This window comes from Salvelinus sp. IW2-2015, linkage group LG27, assembly GCF_002910315.2.
Source record: "Salvelinus sp. IW2-2015 linkage group LG27, ASM291031v2, whole genome shotgun sequence".
NCBI lineage: Eukaryota > Metazoa > Chordata > Actinopteri > Salmoniformes > Salmonidae > Salvelinus > Salvelinus sp. IW2-2015.
Window position 1 is genome coordinate 15,172,821 of NC_036867.1, and position 19,058 is coordinate 15,191,878.

At 43.9% G+C, this 19,058-nt stretch overlaps 1 protein-coding gene across 2 annotated transcripts in view; it reads right to left on the bottom strand.

Moving 5' to 3' along the window:
- The window catches only part of LOC111953934 (POU domain, class 6, transcription factor 2), a 97,816-nt gene that overhangs the window by 17,036 nt on the left and 61,722 nt on the right, over nucleotides 1-19,058 (bottom strand). For both annotated transcript variants that reach the window (XM_023973419.2, XM_023973417.2), the window contains exon 6: nucleotides 4,742-4,888. In XM_023973419.2, the coding sequence (XP_023829187.1) occupies nucleotides 4,742-4,888 (147 nt within the window). The remainder of the gene's footprint in view (nucleotides 1-4,741; nucleotides 4,889-19,058) is intronic.

The following is a 19,058-nucleotide window of genomic DNA, read 5'->3' on the forward strand; positions in this document are numbered from 1 at the left end:
TCTTTTTCCTCCTCTTGTATTTTTGTTTCCAATCGTGAGGCGTGTCAGGAATGGTCAGGACCTGGGTCCTCTGTCTCTCTCTCTCAGCAGAACTCATTAAGATTATGCTGRTCTTCTCTCGTTTCCACAGAAATGTCATGTCATCTCCTCAGCCAGGCCAATCGGTGGTGTTAGCCATGGTGGCCAGACAATATCTTTAGCCATTTTCCCCTCCTTCTCTCTCCGTGAAGGAAATAGAGGCCCATATTGGGAAATCCTGACTTTCTTCATTTGAGCTCCAAGACACCAAGCATATCAATTTTATAAGGGACGTGGTATGTCAATTGCTTTATACAGCTCCCGAATCCTCTTGATTGTCTGGCTCTAAAATGGAATACTGGTGTAGGTAATGTTGGGTACAGTACAATCTTCCACAAACATGCAAACCTGCACAGCAGCTAGCATTCACCTGGCTTAATTTGTCCTGCTGTTATCGTTAAAGCAGGTGTTCAAAAGTTAAAATGGCAATGCCAGAATGTTTTTTCTACCTCRGAGGACTTCCACGAGCGGGAGTGATTTGTATTCCAATGGAGCTCCTCCCTGGTTGTGTGCATGCAGGTTAAAACAGTGCATGTGTGTGTTCCTACCTGGTGTAGTGTGCATTAGTAACAGCAGTGTCTGCCCTGTGGGCTGTAGCCTTCATCAAAGCCCATTGAAGGGGATGGATGGCTCATGGGGGTTTCACCAGGAAARACAAAGACCAGCCACCAGGGTTAACAGGGCTGGGAGTTCCCCCATCACAGACCGTTTTGGGGCTAGCTACTTTTCAGGTCATATATCTTACCATTGCTCTCTTTGTCAAAATATTATAGGTTTCTCTATGGAGCCATGGAAGGTATGGCACAGAATGTGTGGTAAAATTGTGCATAGTACAAGGGAATACGTAGTCCTATGACAGAAACATTTGTGAGGAAATGTTTCCTCTAGTATGGGCCTCAATCTTCTCATTCACATTTTGATACTGAGGAACTACGGTAAAATGGTGCAGTGCTTTCCTTAGGCAGACTGTTTACTGATTTGAAATTCACTATTGAATGAACTCTTTCTTTCACTACAGCCTCAATCACAAAGACGGGACTGAAGAATGGCTTCGTTGATTACTGGACACATATACTCCATAATCAGGTTGACACATGTTAAAGCCACATTATTAAATCCAACGCTTTTCAAGGCCCCTATCGGGAACCTACTCTAACAAGAAATCCAGGGTGTAACTTTCACTGGGGACGGGGGACATGTCCCCCCCCTCCCCACATTCTGAAATTGCATTTTCATCATTGGAATGTGATACAAACAACGGGGTGCGGGGTGCTTTAGGACCATGCGGATGCCTATGAGCAGTCGGGTAGGCTGTTTGGAGTGTTTATCTGACAAAAAATGTAATATATATATTATGTCCCCCCCACGTATAAAACCAAAGTTGCGCCCCTGAAGAAATCCAATGGGCATTAGTGATAGGGTGAATGACTGTAACCCCTACTGTACTGTGTTCCGCTCTCTTAAAAATACCAAAATTGTTCATTTAGATTAAAAGACCTCTCTTAGGYGAAGAAAGGACTCAAAATCAATGCAGGGCAGGGATTTTCACACAGATACCTTTTATCAAAGTACTTGTGCTTTAGTACAGTTACAACACTGTCACAATGTTGTCTTACCTAGCTAGAGAATTCATATTCAAGAAGTGTACATGTATTCGAGCTATTCTCGTTCCTCTATCATTCTCCCAGCAAAATAAACACCAAAGTCTGATAAAAGCTATTCTTTTGTTTCCTGTTTGAGAATCTACATACCGACACCATTTCTGCTTTTACGGTGGGCAGCTTCTGAGGCAGTGTTTGTCGGTCTCCCAGTCAAGATCSAAGCATGCATTTAGTCTCTGTAATGTTCCCTTCCCAGTATAAGAGGGGTGGTYGTGTGTACGTGCGCGCGTGTGCGTGTGCGGTGGGGGGACCCTGGCTACGTTAGTAGTGTGGTGCACGTTTCAGAGTGCTCAGACTGAATAATGCTCTGAAATAATGAGGTGGGGAGCAAAGGACTGTAGCCCAGGGCTTTGACCGTCTCAGTGACCTGATTATGTCAGCCAATGTCAGTCGCCGATACACTACAAAAGCACAGAGCATCCCATCAAATCCATCTCCATGGCAATCTGTCCCTGCGGCCCCGGCACCTTTTCCCAGACCAGGGAAACCCATACTGTCTCATTAGCCGCATTTAGCATCAAGGGCTAACACAGACTCACACAAGCCGTTTACAGTTGAAGTCGGAAGTTAACATACACCTTAGCCAAATACATTTAAACTCAGTTTTTCACAATTCCTGACATTTACTCCTAGTAAAAATTCCCTGTCTTCGGTCAGTTAGGATCACCACTTTATTTTAAGAATGTGAAATGTCAGGAATAATAGTAGAGAGAATGATTTATTTCAGCTTTTATTTCTTCATCGCGTTCCCAGTGGGTCAGAAGTTTACATACACTCAATTAGTATTTGGTAGCATTGCCTTTAAATTGTTTATCTTGGGTCAAACGTTTTGGGGAGCCTTCCACAAGCTTCCCACAATAAGTTGGGTGAATTTTGGCCCATTCCTCCTGACAGAGCTGGTGTAACTGAGTCAGGTTTGTAGGCCTCCTTGCTCACACAGGCTTTTTCAGTTCTGCCCACAAATTGTCTATAGGATTGAGGTCAGGCTTTGTGATGGCCACCCCAATACCTTGACTTTGTTGTCCTTAAGCCATTTTGCCACAACATTGGAAGTATGCTTGGGGTCATTGTCCATTTGGTAGACCATTTGCAACCAAGCTTAACTTCCTGACTGATGTCTTGAGATGTTGCTTCAATATATCCACATATCCAATATTTCCTACCTCATGATGCCATCTATTTGTGAAGTGCACCAGTCCCTCCTGCAGCAAAGCACCCCCACAACATGATGCAGCCACCCCCGTGCTTCACGGTTGGGATGGTGTTCTTTGGCTTGCAAGCCTCCCCTTTTTCCTCCCAAACATAACGATGGTCATTATGGCCAAACAGTAAAAAAATTGTTTCATCAGACCAGAGACATTTCTCCAAAAAGTCAATCTTTGTCCCTATGTGCAGTTGCAAACCATAGTCTGGTTTTTTAGAGCAGTGGCTTCTTTTGGAGCAGTGGCTTCTTCCTTGCTGAGCGGCCTTTCAGATTATGTCGATATAGCACTCGTTTTACTGTGGATATAGATACTTTGTACCTGTTTCCTCCAGCATCTTAACAAGGTCCATTGCCGTTGTTCTGGGATTGATTTGCACTTTTCGCACCAAAGTACGTTCATCTCAAGGAGACAGAACGCGTCTCCTCCTGAGCGGTTGTGACGGCTGCGTGGTCCCATGGTGTTTATACTTGCGTACTATTGTTGTACAGATGAACGTGGTACCTTCAGGCTTTGGAAATTGCTCCCAAGGATGAACCAGACTTGTGGAGGTCTACAACTTTTTTTCTGAGGTCTTGGCTGATTTCTTTTGATTGTCCCATGATGTCAAGCAAAGAGGCACTGAGTTTGAAGGTAGGCCTTGAAATACATCCACAGGTACCCCTCCAATTGACTCAAATGATGTCAATTAGCCTATCAGAGGCTTCTAAAGCCATGCCATAATTTTCTGGAATTTTCCTAGCTGTTTAAAGGCACAGTCAACTTAGTGTATGTAAACCTCTGACCCACTGGAATTGCGATACAGTGAATTATAAGTGAAATAATCTGTCTGTAAACAATTGTTGGAAAAATTACTTGTGTCATGCACACAGTAGATGTCCTAACCGACTTGCCAAAACTATAGTTTGTTAACAAGAAATTTGTGGAGTGGTTGAAAAACTAATTGTAATGACTCCAACCTAAGTGTATGTAAACTTCCGACTWRAACTGTATGTGCATTGCTCTGTCATGAGCATGTTGACAAAATCTTCCATGTACAGCAATTCTTACTCCTTACAGACTTCCTACACAAACAAGCATGGAATTAGGTCCGTCTTATCATYAAGCCACAAAAGATATTCGTCGGGCCGTAGTTTTAATTGAGTGATAAACAGGATAGCGGGAGGAGGGCGGAGAGCGAGGGATGAAATAGGGGTTAAGGTAAATAACTGGCTGGCGTGAAAGGGCACATTGTCCATGCGATCTTCCTTTAATATGCGCCGTGTGCACCTGCGATAAGATGATTCATTAGATAGGGCCCCACTCTGACAAGCGTCATCGTTCAAGCCTCTGGCTACTGATGGAACAATTCTGCAGCCACCCTGTAAATATGACAAGGTCAGCGTTTTACTGCGACGGGCGCATGCGGATAAGAGGAGGAAGGGCTTTGTTTATTCCCAAATAGCTTAACATATGGCAGGATGGCTGCCGCGGAGCAACGCCACATAACACACAGCTAAAAAAGAAAGAAATAAACCCCCAAACAAGATTACTACATAGGAAAATGAAATATTGAGACCATCCAGTCTTTGGAATTGTGTTTGTGTGTATTTAGTTAGTGGAAAGTGTTTTCTAAGACTGGTATAGTGTAACATTGACTGAAGAACATGGAAAATATAGTGAAACCATCATTATGTGATGTGWTCTTCCCCCACTATAACTTTTGCATTTAATTTACAAGTAGTTCTAGTCAGGTCTAATGAACACTGTGAAACCTATAGGATACCTCTATTGATATTACGACTGGTAAAGATCACTAACCTGTCCTTGTGCATTAGTGACCAGTTGCCCCGTGACTCCAGCTTGCAGGTTGGAGAGGGTGTTGCCAAAGACCTGGGATCCGGCCATAGAGCCCATAGCTGCTGCTGCTGCTGCCGCCACCGCAGCCTGGCTGGCCAGAGGGTTCAACTGCAGGGACAGAATCATACAGGTAATGACTGTTACTGTTTGATTATAAATTACAACGGTGATCAGTGTTCTCCAAGTGTTACTGTAAGTAAACAAACATGGGAGACAGTGGAGGATGAGGAAAGTGAAGTAGCTTGACAGAATATAGTGCTGATGCTTTGTTACTAAAGACAGTAGTACTGTGAGGTGTATGACCAGTAGTCCATCATCCAGCCCTTAGAAGTGTGTTCCCAGAAGAGAGCCGGGGTGGGGTCCGGGAGGGCAGGGGGAGGGGGAGGGGTCCGGGAGGGCAGGGACAGGGACAGGGGTCCGGGAGGGCAGGGACAGGGGGAGGGGTCCGGGAGGGCAGGGACAGGGACAGGGGTCCGGGAGGGCAGGGACAGGGGGTGGGGTCCGGGAGGGCAAAAAGAGGGGGTGGGCCGGTGAATAAGTGCCCATTCTACCAGTCTAAGGGGTTCCTGTGGCCCTCGGGGCTCCCCCAGGGCCCTGCAGCATCTCTGCAGAGGCCGGACAGCCCCAGACCATGTCGGTTTAACAACAGAAGGAGCCATGGTATTTATGCATCATTGTATCCTCAACACACTCCCACTCTGAATCAACCTGCCACCATACCGCGCCACCACACTGCTCCTTTCCAGGGTTAAAAAAAAATGACAGCGTTTACCCTGGCTGTAATGGACTCATCTGGAACTGGTGGACAGGCCAAGTGATTGTAAAGGACGTCTCCCGTGTGGGCAGAGCCTGTGGAGCTCCAGCCTCGTAGGAGCATGAGATCACCCAGATAAATCAAGCTAACCACMTATTAGAGGGTGAAAATGCACTGCTGATTTGGTTGTAGTGCAGCAGAGCAGAGCCTTATTAGGTTGAGTAAGTGGAAAAAAATAGCAGGCCGGCAGAGGAGACCGTCCAATGACTCGAGAATAGAGAAATAATAMAAATATTGTTTAGGCTGTGAATAACTATTCCTGGTTGGCAATAATGTTGTGCAGAGGGCTAATACATATTCAAAGATGGTTGGAGAAAATATTGAACAGCCTAATAACACCTTAAAGGGAAAATCTGGAATTCAAACAAAAACAAAGCCATCACCACACCACTTTTTGGTAAACAGCTGAGGGATGGGGGCGGGAGAAATGTAATCACTCAAATTCATATATAGCCTTTATATATCACGCCGAGTAGACAATYTTACAGTCATGTGAAAACAATATTGATACGTAGATAGATAACTTAGAGAGTAATGGWAATATATTATCATTCAGATAGTTCTGGACAATATCAAAAACTACWCCAGCAAAGGCATAAATCCCACTAATTTTTCTCTCCACACAATCGCTCTATGGGGATTTGATCTTTGTTAAACTGAGACCATTCAGTTGCCATTCATCTTTTATTGTTCCCCATCACCATGTGTTATTACGCTTTCTGAAATCAAATGATGAAAAAAAATGCCACAGAACAATCAATACTTTTTCATTGACAGTAAAGGTTAAGCACATTAAGAATGACACTGCATTTGTCTCATGAAATCATATTTCATGTTGGTGGCCTCAAATTGGCCATGATTGATATTGCGTCCCTTAGTCTGAAAGTCATCCATTGTTTTTTCTCTTCAGATAWTCACAGGATTTTCTTTCTTATGTGCCCATGCCACGTTCGTCCTTCGGAGCAACCTCAGTAGAAAACGTTAAGAAGAAATGTCTTTCCACATTAGTTGTTTACCTTTCACAGCGCATTTGAGAGTTCATTCAAGCTTTTACTCGTCATTGGCTACTTGACATCTATCATCATCTCCAAATGAAAAAACATTTGCACATCATTTCCATATATCTTTGGAGGGTTATAACCTTTGACAATTTGATTTGTTCTTCCATGATCTTGTTCCAATCAGAGGCTCATAATTTACAATTAATTTCCTCTACTGAGGGTAGTAAAGGCCAGAGGAACAAAACAGAGGAGGAAGCATGTATTTCATTACTTGACATTCAGTAATCGTTTTGAAAACATGTCACTCTACAGTGAAATGGATGCCCTGAAGGACTCGTGTCATTTTGGATCTCCATTTTTGCGATGATATCTACCGACTTCTAACCTTCTAAACTTATCTCATTCATTTTTGATCATATTGAAGCTCATGTCAATGGAGATAGCAATAGTTTGTTGATTTTTACATCTCATGGAATCAGCGGGAGTTCAAGATAAACAGGATCAAAATAACCTGGCTACCCCATGGAGTGGCAAGATGCCTTCGTGCCAAAACGTCTTTGGAGTGGGATTGGTACCTAGACAGACTGATAGTGTGTCTAGATTCCTTTTTTATGATAAAGTATGCAGTGTCACTTAGCCTTTTTAGCATGACATTGTCAAATCAAATCAAAGTTTATTTGTCACGTGCGCCAAATACAACAGGTGTAGTAAGCATTTCACCTCACAGTGAAATGCTTACTTACAGGCTCTAACCAATAGTGCAAAAAAGGTATTAGGTGAATAGTAATAGTGAGAGTGAGATATACAGTAGATATAAGGGTTGTCTTCCTTGCAATTCACATGCAAGTTCACACAATGACCTGTATTTTTGGCAWATTTTCATAYTATCAGAAAAACTYAAACAGTTCCAGGAGAGTGTGACCAGACCCCCATACTGCGTCCCAAATGGCACCCTATTCCCTAGTGCACTTCTTTTGACCAGGGCCCATAGGGAATCCCTTGGATGAAATCCAGATATGTAGTGGGGGAATGGAGAGAGTCAGCCAGAACCCTATATCCTGCTTCCTGCTGGAGGAACAGAGCTGGATTTGAGGAGGGCTTATCTGGGCCAAATCTTCAAATGACTACATGTATCGGTGAGAAAGTGGTGGGAAAGGGTCGCCTGGGGATATCAGTTAGTCAGTCAGGGATTGCATTAAGAGATAATCCTCCCTTCATTTCTGAGTGGAGCCGCWCTCTCTCCTCTGCTGAGGGGGGAGTGAGAGGTGATACAATGGCCAAGCCCAGGTGAGACAGAGAGGATTTGGTTATGTGATCGTTGTGATCGTTTAAATATCAGGCCCTTAGGCGTTTTGSTTATGCTGGTCTGATAAAGAGGATTTCCTCATGTAACTGGGTTGATGATGTGTATTTGGTAATCCCATGGGGTGATGTGCTAGCCTGATAGAGGCACAGTGGAGAGGAGGATATAGAGAGGGGTGTCTACACAACAGCAGAGCAGAGCCAGGCTCCATGTGGAGGCGGAGAGGTCTAGATCAGTAAACAGACAACGGTATCAGCTCTGACAGAGTCACTTGACTTCCTGATGTAGTTGGCGTCCAATCAAAATCAAATCAAATCAATAATGTATTGGTCACGTTGTAACGTTTTTCTTCCATAGTTGAAGGAGAGGACCAAAGTGCAGCGCGGCTAGTGTTCAACATGTTTAATAAAGAACAAGTGAAACACTACAAACAACATACAAAATAACAAATGTGAAAAAACCGAGACAGACCTATCTGGTGCAGACAAACACAGAGACAGGAAACAAACACCCACAAAATCCCAACACAAAACAAGCCTCCTATATATGATTCTCAATCAGGGACAACGATTACCATCTGCCTCTGATTGAGAACCATATTAGGCTGGACATAGAAACAGACAAACTAGACACACAACATAGAATTCCCACCCAGCTCACGTCCTGACCAACACTAAACAAGCAAAACACATAATAACTCTGGTCAGGACGTTACACACGTACACATATTTTGCAGATACTGTCGCGGGTGCAGCGAAATGCTTATGCTCCTAGCTCCAGCAGTGCAGTGCAACTTAACAATACAAAACAATACACGCAAATCCCCCCCCAAAATAAAAAGAAAGGAATGAACAAATATAGAAATATTAGAACCAGCAATGTCAGAATCCGGAATATAATATGATGGTGTGTACAGACAGTATGGACAGTATACGAATAGAAAAGGTGTGTACAGAAGTAGTTATATAGGATGAGCCTTGACTTGAATACAGTGTATACATATAAAGTGTGTAAAACAGTATGTAAACATTATTAAAGTGACCAGTGCTCAATGACAATGTAGATAGGACATCAGTCTCTAAGGTGCAAGGTAGAGTACCAGGTGGTAGCCGGCTAGAACAGTAACTAAGGTTCAGGGCAGGGTACTGAGTGTAGGTGATAGAAGCTGTTTTTCAGTCTCTCGGTCCCAGCWTTGATGCACCTGTACTGTCTCCGCCTTCTAGATGGTAGCGGGTGAACTGGCCTTGGCTCGGGTGGCTGAGGTTCTTGAGAATTGTCTTGGCCTTCCTGTGATACTGGGTGCTGTAGATGTCATGGAGGGCAGGCAGTGTGCACCCGTTGATGCGTTGGGCTGACCGCACCACCCTCTGGGGAGCCCTGCGGTTGTGGACGGTGCAGTTGCCGTACCAGGTGGTGARACAGCCCGACWGGATGCTCTCAATGTTGCATTTGTAGAAATTCGTGACGGTCTTAGGGGCCAAGCGAAGGTTCTTCAGCCTCCTGAGGTTGAAGAGGCACTAWTTGGCTTTGTTTAACACACTGTCTGCGTGGYTGTACCATTTCAGCTCATCAGTGATGTGCACGCTGAGGAACTTGAAGCTTTTCACCCTCTCCACTGCAGCCCCGTCGATGTGGATGGGGGCGTGCTCCCTGTGCTGTCTCCTGTAATCCACGATCAGCTKCTTCATTTTGCTGATGTTGAGGGAGAGATTATTTTCCTGGCACCACTCCGTCAGGGCCCTCACCTCCTCCCTGTAGGCTGTCTCGTCGTTTTTGGTAACCAGTCCTACCACTGCTGTATTCGTCTGCAAACTTGATGATTAAGTTGGAGACGTGCGTGGCCATGRAGTCATTCATGAACAGGGAGTACAGGAGGGGGCTGAGCACGCACCCTTGTGGGGCCCCAGTGTTGAGGATCAGTGTTGTTTCCTACCTTCACCACCTGGGGTCAGCCCGTCAGGAAGTCCAGAACCCAGTTGCACAGGCTGAGGTTTAGACCCAGGGCCCCGAGCCGTGTCGTTGTCAGTGTGTGTTGTGTGAGTAAATTTCCCACCCGGTGTGTGTTTGTGTGTGTGTGTGTGTGTGTGTGTGATACTATTGTGCTTTGAAACTATGCTGCTATGTCCTGTGTAGCTGCAGTGTATAAGTGGGCAGCTGAACAACTGTTTGTGGTGGTATTATTGTGTTTGATATCCCTCTGCTATTCAGAGGCTGTTATTCTAGTAAATCCAGGTAAAACGAGAGCGCCGACTGGGCTGTAGCCTAGGATCTTGTATTGGGTAATATGGCTAGCAGTTTGAGGGAGAGCCAGGCATAAGGAGGGGGGATAGCGGTGTTTGACACCTAAACAGGTGATTTTCCGCCACAGTGCTTCCTCTCAACAGCACAACAGGAGGCAGAAAATGACAGACCTGGCCCAGCATTTGTGTTGATTGCGTGTGTTGCAGGAGATAAATAGTGATCTTCCTGTTTGCAGTGCCGCCATGTAAACCATTGTGTTCCAGACTTTTCATTCTCCCGTCAATAGGTTGGTGAATCGTGTGGTTATGGAGTCTCAGTGTTATGGATCTCACTAGTCGCTCACCGTGGCTGAATCGGSCCAATAGCACACAAACAGGAGCCCCAGGAGCCTGATAATGACACTAAATAATTGCATAAATACATATTCTGGGGTCACCAGGGAGTATTGCGTCTTCTGATGCTGTATAATGTAAAGTCAGGTTCACTGTAGGACCAAACACCAGTTTGAGACACACAGCAGGTTATCATCACTGGACCACCAGCCACAGATGTTTCCAGTCACTACTACTTGCCATCAGTCTCTAWAAGCCTTATTCATCACCCTAACGGTATACATACTGTACAGTACATGGAGTATGGGTCAATATAGAGAAAATAAGGTCCTTGATTCAAGGTAGGTCATTCTTTGATAAAACAGTCACGTTGTTAAAAAGACATGTTTTTCACCATGGGCAAAAGTTGAGGAGTATTACTATTATGCTCTATTATGCTCACTGTTGCCTGTGCTGTTGCCATTTGACCATGAGGGTCACCCGGGGGCAGTAACCCGTGTAATCTCTGGAATAGGAGAGAAAATAGGCTCTCTGTGAGCGTGGAGAAACCCCCTGGAAACTAAAGTGTCTGACACAAACTAACTGGAGTTTACTCTGGTCTGGCTCTTRTTATGTGCCTGTTTTTTTCCGGGGGACACAACGGAACAGAACACAGCAGAGGTAATGGGTATCAACCGGGGCCAGACAACAAAAAGGAAGCAACTCATGGGACTTTAGTTTTGATAGGCTTGATGCATGCACCGCTCAAACCTTTTGACGTTTAGCTCCCCCAAAAAACTCACAATAATTTGGCAAAACTTATCTGTTTGTTTTGCAGCGATAAGTATTGGAAAAGGAAAACAGAGTGTTCTAGAATTACCAATGAGCTTGGAACAACATCCCTTATAGTCCTCAGTTCTCTCAGCTCCTTAAAGGTCATTATCAGAGAGCATTTAGCTGGACCAAACTGGACCAAACCACCTAAGAGTGGACAATTACGGTAGGATGGAAATACTTCCTCTAGTGGAACTGCATACACAGCATGTGTAATGGACAAACAAACCTGTACATGAGAGCACAGTATATCTATATATGAGCACAGTATTGAATATAATGTACTTGTCTGAGAGGGTCCACATGTAGTAATGGGGATGATAGCACTAGAAGGAAGCCTGGCAAAGTAATGCTATTGAATGCAGCCAGATACACATAGCCCATCTGTCAAAGTAGCACATCCATCTTAAGTCCTTCTGTCATACTCGTCATCACTCAGCCAAAAGTATGGCAAAGTGAACCAAACAGGGAAAATGAACAATCAATAGCGTTATCGCTTCTGGATGAGAGGAACGGCGTCTATCTCAGGAGGAAAAACAAAGAAGTTTCCCATCCCTCGCTCCATTTTTCCCGGCCCCACCTCGCACATCCCTCCATCCCTCTCTTCTTTCCCCACTCCTGAGTGAATGTAATCAGCTGTGACATGAGAAAGCACGCTCTCCGTCTGCCAGTCCTCTGCTGGGCCTATCTTCCCCAAACAGCTCCCCTCCTTGCCCCAACCTCCTTCCCCTCGCATCCGCCACTAGGCTCATGTACATCGAAATGCCATTAGGCCCTCCCAAACACCTCTAGTCCCTGTGTTGGCTGGGGTGACTGAGGCTCACACACTGCTCCTCCACTCTAGGTCCTCAGAGCTCCTTCTGGGCCACCGATGGGCCTCTGTTACCACTCTACTTATGGGCCATTGTCACAAATCAACATTGGAAAGGACATTGAACATTGACGATGAGGGAAGAGAAAGCCAGAAAGGCTTATAGAACGCCAGGGACAGTAAACGCCATGACAATACAACACCACGACAACAGTAACCATACGGACCATTCTATTGGCAGTGGACCAGAGACGGGTGAGAGTGGGGAGTGGTGCGTGCTAACGGAGTCCGACAACTAGTTAACAGAGGGTGGTCGGGCTGATCAAATAAGATGTATTAACTCCAGGAAATAGACATGCTTAGTTGGCGTGGAGAATGGCCATATTTAATGAACTTAATGAGGCAGAATGCAAATGAAGGAAGAGCAGAGTGGTGAAAAGGTTGGGGCTAACTATYAAGGGATGATTGAGTGCAGGAGAGTAGCCGCCAATCTCCTCTCTCGCTAGCTTCATGTGAAATGAACAGCGGCTTGAATCATTACGTAAAACCTGTTCTCGCCCATGTGTTGATAATTGTGGGGCTTGAGACTTCACAATGGGTACTATAATGTTCAATTTCCTCTGGTCAGAGGGGCCACAGACTGTGTGGCTACAACATGTACCATATAACATATAACTTTCATTCTAATTTCTCCCAACGCTTGAGGAATGGTCCGTAATATTAGTATTTTTTTTCAGGTGTGTTACATTTACGGCCACTGGCTATGTGATGAAGTACTATTCGTGGAAATTCGCTGACCATTCCGGTTTTATGAAGTGACATATTTGGTGCAGTTATTTCCGTATGGTTGTAAAGTTGAGAAACATGAGGTTTTTGCAGATGTAAAACAGCAGAGAGAGTATTACTCTGGCTGAGAGTGTGAAGTGGATGCATTGCGTTCCTGCTCTGTGCTACTTCTCAGTTTACTACAAAAGTAAGTGAAAAATGAAACAGCCGGTCAAAAATGCACTGAATAACAAAACCAGATAATCACATGGTAAATCACTAGGGGCTGGTTTCTCAGACACAGACTAGCAGTCCTAGACTTAAAAGCATTCTCAATGGAGATTCTTTCATATTAGGAAGTGCTTTTTAGTTTATGACCAGGCTTAATCTGTCCGGGAAACAACCCTTGAAGATGAATGAAATTATGTTGGGTGTGCATTCAACCATTTCTGTCAAAAAAGTTAAGGAACAGCAATCACCTAACAAGATTAAACAAAATATATTGCTTAACTTTGGCAATTTTTTATGACATGATCACGGTAACCTCCATTATTTTTCATTTGGCATAGAAATGCCATCTCTTTTCACGTTGCTGTTGTTTGACATATAAATATAGCATTTGAATGACTTTAATATCCTCCTAATCAATGACCGGTGATCTTTCCATGTCCTCAATTCAATATAGAAAGGGTCATCCATGATCCGGCTTTATAAACACAATAAAGGTAAATGATTACTCTCCTCTGTGGTGTCCAACAATACAGCCTATAATGAAGAGAAATGAGGGAGATTGAGGGGGAGGCCTGTCACGTGTCATTGGTCGACACTGAGTCCAGAGATTAATCACAAGAGAGGCGCTCCATGCCGAGACGTGGTCACCCCAGATCGATAAACCCCACCGCTCACACACCACACACACACACAACACACACACACACACACACACACACACACACACACACACACACACACACACACACACACACACACACACACACACGTTTCAGTTTTTCTCAAACGCGCACAAGTATTTTTTGGAACAATGTTGTTGATTTTCAAAACAGAGTCGGCAAGACACAGAACTCTGTGGCCTTTTGCAAAACAGTAAATTCGTTTTTTAAAGTATTTATGTTTTGAGAAGTTGCCTTCTCAAAACATGAATACATTCATCAAAACTATATTATACCGTCAAAATTGCAAATAGATTCATCAAAAGAACACGACTGCCTGCAAAAAGATTAACACAGCCACATTTTACTCTATGTCTTGAGTCCAAGCAGACAAAACAGAAAGTTAGTATTTTAAAAATCCCAGTAGATGAATAAATTTTCTTTGCTGTTAGTAAAGTACAACTATCCAAAGTTTGTAGAATTATGGGAAATTACTCTCCTTTTATGAATATTTCACCAAACAATTTCATACACATCAAATCAAATATTATCCCTGATAAAAAATGTAGTAAAACATAAGTACATTGTGTGCAGGATTCATTCATCAGTATCATCACAATCCAATTCCCTGTATTCTGTCACACTATCCACAATAGAAAGACGGAAAGGTGAATACAATGGAGGAACACAACTGATATGAATGTATAGGCCTCAATCCACTCCAAAGCAAAGCTATATAATGGAAGGCCACAATGTCGAAGAAAAACTAACCCACCCAACTTCCTTCTCTGCATGTCTGCAATATTGTAAAAAATCCTAACAATTAGACGGTCCCCATTGCCTAGATCCTTCCATATATTCTATTTGCATGGTATGACACTGATGGGGTGATTTATGTTGTGCAGTAGTATTTACTGATTGCRGGAAACAYTGAACACAATTGCASACATTTKTCTTCTGATGAAAACAATGRGTTATATTCTGTGAACAGAACCCTTAACAGTGAATTTTGAATTCACCGATGACATTTGGATTGAAAGTTTCGCAACAGGTGGTCTAAGATATGCAAGTCAGGTGCTAAGGCAAGAAAACGATCAGACGTTCTGTAAACGCATTTGAGCATTTCTGTTCTGCCATAGATCGTTTCAACACAGATCTCAAAAATTGCTTGAGGAAAAACGAAGTAAAACTATTGACTTTGATTTCTGGTTCATTCACAGAATCTTCCATATCAGTTTCACTCTGCTAATCAAATGGGGCAGAAGATCACCCACCTGGACGAATACATGATGGAGCTTCCCTTTCCTTTATTCCAATGGTGTATCAGCAGTTTAGAGTACAGCTWTTGAGTGCCCCCATTAAGCCTGAATTAGATCATCTAATTCCAACATAACATGCAAAAAAAACATTTTCTGGTCATATTTAGCTCGGACTTTTGACTTGGTCTTAGCATGATGCCATAATGTAATAACATTCAATTAAAATAGGAGGCACTTTGCGATGCTMCTGCTGTGCGATGCGGCTGTTTTCCTTGTGTGAGCCCGATGCTCTGTTTGCGGTCACTAATGGGCATCAGAAATTACACGCAGCAGAATTGCGCCCTGCGGGAGGATTGGCCTCCTCAGTGGAGCCGAGCACTTAGAACGTAGCCTGTGTCTGGGAGCCCACTGGAGGAGGGGGGGGGGACTCAATGTCACGGCTTACCCTCATAATTAAAGAAACCCTATTCTGTATCCACTGTTAAGTGAGCCTTGGCTCAGCTCCCCATCTCCAAGGCTCAACTGTGGGCGTCTAATGTGTGTTGCACCCAATGTGAGCGTGGGCTGATCTGGGCACCAAGTCTGTCTACTGGCCGTCTACTCTGGGCTGGTAGCCTCCTCTCTTCAGCCTCTCTTCAGCCTCCTCTCTTCAGCCTRCTCTCCTCTGCCTAGTGGGAMAGGAAGGCTGGCTGGGGAAGAGGAACAAGCACCAAAACACAGATGGGAAGCAGCAAATAGGTGAGTATGTCGCTGTACAGCTACTGTACATAGTAACAGAGTGCTGTGTAAAGAAAACCTGCTTGCAGTGGTGGAAAAAGTCCCTAATTGTCATATTTGAGTAAAAATAAAAGTGAAAGTCACCCAGTAAAATACCACTTGAGTAAAAGTCTAAAAGTAAATATAATTGCTAAAATATACTTAAGTATCAAAAGTAAAAGTATAAATCATTTCAAATTCCTTATTTTGAACCAGACAGCAACATTTTCTTGTTTTTTTTAATTTACAGATCGCCAGGGGCAAAGCATGTACACTACATGACCAAACGTATGTGGACACCTGCTCYTCAAACATCTCATTCCAAAATCTGGACATTAATATGGAATATGTCCCCCTTTTGCTGCTATAACAGCCTCTACTCTTCTGGGAAGGCTTTCTCGCTAGATTTTGGAACATTGCTGCGGGACTTGCTTCCATTCAGCAACAAGAGCATTAGTGAGGTTGGGCACTGATGTTGGGCGATTAGGCCTGGCTCGCAATCGACGTTCCAATTCATCACAAAGGTCTTCAATCGAGTTGAGGTCAGGGCTCTGTGCAGGCCAGTCAWGTTCTTCCACACCGATCTTGACAAACCATTTCTGTATGGACCTCGCTTTGTGCATGGGGGAATTGTCATGCTGAAACAGGAAAGGGCCTTCCCCAAACTGTTGCTACAAAGTTGGAAGCACAGGATTGTCTAGAATGTCATTGTATGCTGTAGCGTTAAGATTTCCCTTCAATGGAATTAAGAGGCCTAGCCCGAACCATGAAAAACAGCCCCAGACCATTATTCCTCCTCCACCAAACTTTACAGTTGGCACTATGCATTCGAGCAGGTAGCGTTCTCCTGACATCTGCCAAACCCAGATTAGTCGGTCGGACTGCCAGATGGTGAAGCGTGATTCATCACTCTAGAGAACACGTTTCCATGGCTTCGGAGTCCAATGGAGGCAAACTTTACACCACTCCAGTTGACTCTTGGCATTGCGCATGGTGATCTTAGGCTTGTGTGCGGCTGCTCTGCCATGGAAACCAATTTCATGGAGCTCCCGACGAACAGTTATTGTGCTGACGTGCTTCCAGAGGGAGTTTGGAACTCAGTAGTGAGTTTTGCAACCGAGGACAGACAATTTCTACTCGCTACGCGCTTCAGCACTCCGCAGTCCCATTCTGTGAGCTTGTGTGGCCTACCACTTCATGGCTGAGCTGTTGTTGCTRCTAGACGTTTCCACTTCACAATAACAGCATTACAGTTGACCGGGGCAGCTCTAGCATCCTATGATAGTGCCACGTTGAAAGTCACTGAGCTCTTCAGTACAGGCCATTCTACTGCCAATGTTTGTCTATGGAGATTGCATGTCTGTGTGCTCGATTTTATACACATGTCCCCATACATGTAGTTAGTATACATATATATATATACAGTCGTATGAACAGGTTTGGGCACCCCTCTGAGGCTGCATAATCATTTACTCTGTCGTCACAGAAWATGATCACAGTGGCATGCCATTCATTTTCTAATAAAAGCTGAGTAACGGGGTATTGTCCAGACAAAGATTTTTAGTTGTATGAAAGTTGTATGAAATTAAATCAGATGTGAAAAATAGGCTATGCAAAAATGTGGGCACCCTTGTCATTCTGTTGATTTGAATACCTGTAACTACTTAGCACTGAATAATTGGAACACACAATTGGTTTGGTGAGCTCATTAAGCCTTGYACTTCATAGACAAGTGCATCCAATCARGAGAAAYGGTATTTAAGGTGGCCAATTGCAAGTTGTTGTTCTCRTTGACTCTCCTCTGAAGAGTGGCAACATGGGGGCCTCAAAACAACTATCAAATGACCTGAAAACAAAGATTGTTCAACATTATGGTTTAGAGGAAGGCTACAAAAAGCTATCGCAGAGATTTAAGCTGTCAGTGTCCACTGTGAGGAACATAGTAAGGAAATGGAAGACCACAGGTAAGATATCGGAGAGGCAAAGGCGAAGGATGGTGAGAACGGTCAAAAACAGCCCACAGACCACCTCCAAAGACCTACAACATCATCTTGCTGCAGATGGTGTCACTGTGCATCGTTCAACAATTCAGCGCACTTTGCACAAGGAGAAGCTGTATGGGAGAGTGATGCGGAAGAACCACAAACAGAGTCGCTTGAGGTATGCAAACGCACATTTGGACAAGCCAGCTTCATTTTGGAATAAGGTGCTGTGGACTGATGAAACAAAGATTGAGTTATTTGGTCATAACAAGGGACGTTATGCATGGCGGCAAAAGAACACAGCGTTCCAAGAAAAACACTTGCTACCCACAGTAAAATTTGGTGGGGGTTCCATCATGCTGTGGGTCTGTGTGGCCAGTGCCGGTACTGGGAAGTTGAGGGTCGCATGGATTCCACTCAATATCAGCAGATTCTTGGGAATAATGTTGAAGAATCAGTCACAAAGTTGAAGTTACGCCGGCGCTGGATATTTCAACAAGACAACGACCCAAAACACTGCTCAAAATCTACCCGGGCATTTATGCAGAGGAACAAGTACAATGTTCTGGAATGGCCATCCCTGTCCCCAGACCTGAATATCATTGAGAATCTGTGGGATGATTTGAAGCGGGCTCTCCATGCTCGYCAACCATCAAACCTAACTGAACTGGAGATGTTTTGTAAGGAGGAATGGTCCAAAATACCTTCATCCAGAATCCAGACACTCATTAGAGGCTATGGGAAGCGTCTAGAGGCTGTTATTTTAGCAAAAGGAGGCTCTACTAAATATTGATGTGATTTTTCTATTGGGGTGCCCAAATTTATGCACCTGTCTAATTTTGTTTTGATGCATATTGCACATTTTCTGTTAATCCAATAAACCTCATTTCACTACTGAAATATTACTGTGTCCATCAGTTATTTGATAGATCAAAATGAAATTGCTGATCCAAACACCCAATTATTTATAAATGGAAATCATGGAAATTGTCAGGGGTGRCCAAACTTTTTCATACGACTGTATATAATTTGAGTCAATTGGAGGTGTACCTGTGGATGTATTTCAAGGCCTACCTTCAAACTCAGTGCCTCTTTGCTTGACATCATGGGACAATCAAAAGAAATCAGCCAAGACCTCAGAAAAAAATTGTAGACCTCCACAAGTCTGGTTCATCCTTGGGAGCAATTTCCAAACGCCTGAAGGTACCACGTTCATCTGTACAAACAATAGTACGCAAGTATAAACACCATGGGACCACGCAGCTGTTATACTGCTAAGGAAGGAGACACGTTCTGTCTCCTAGAGATGAA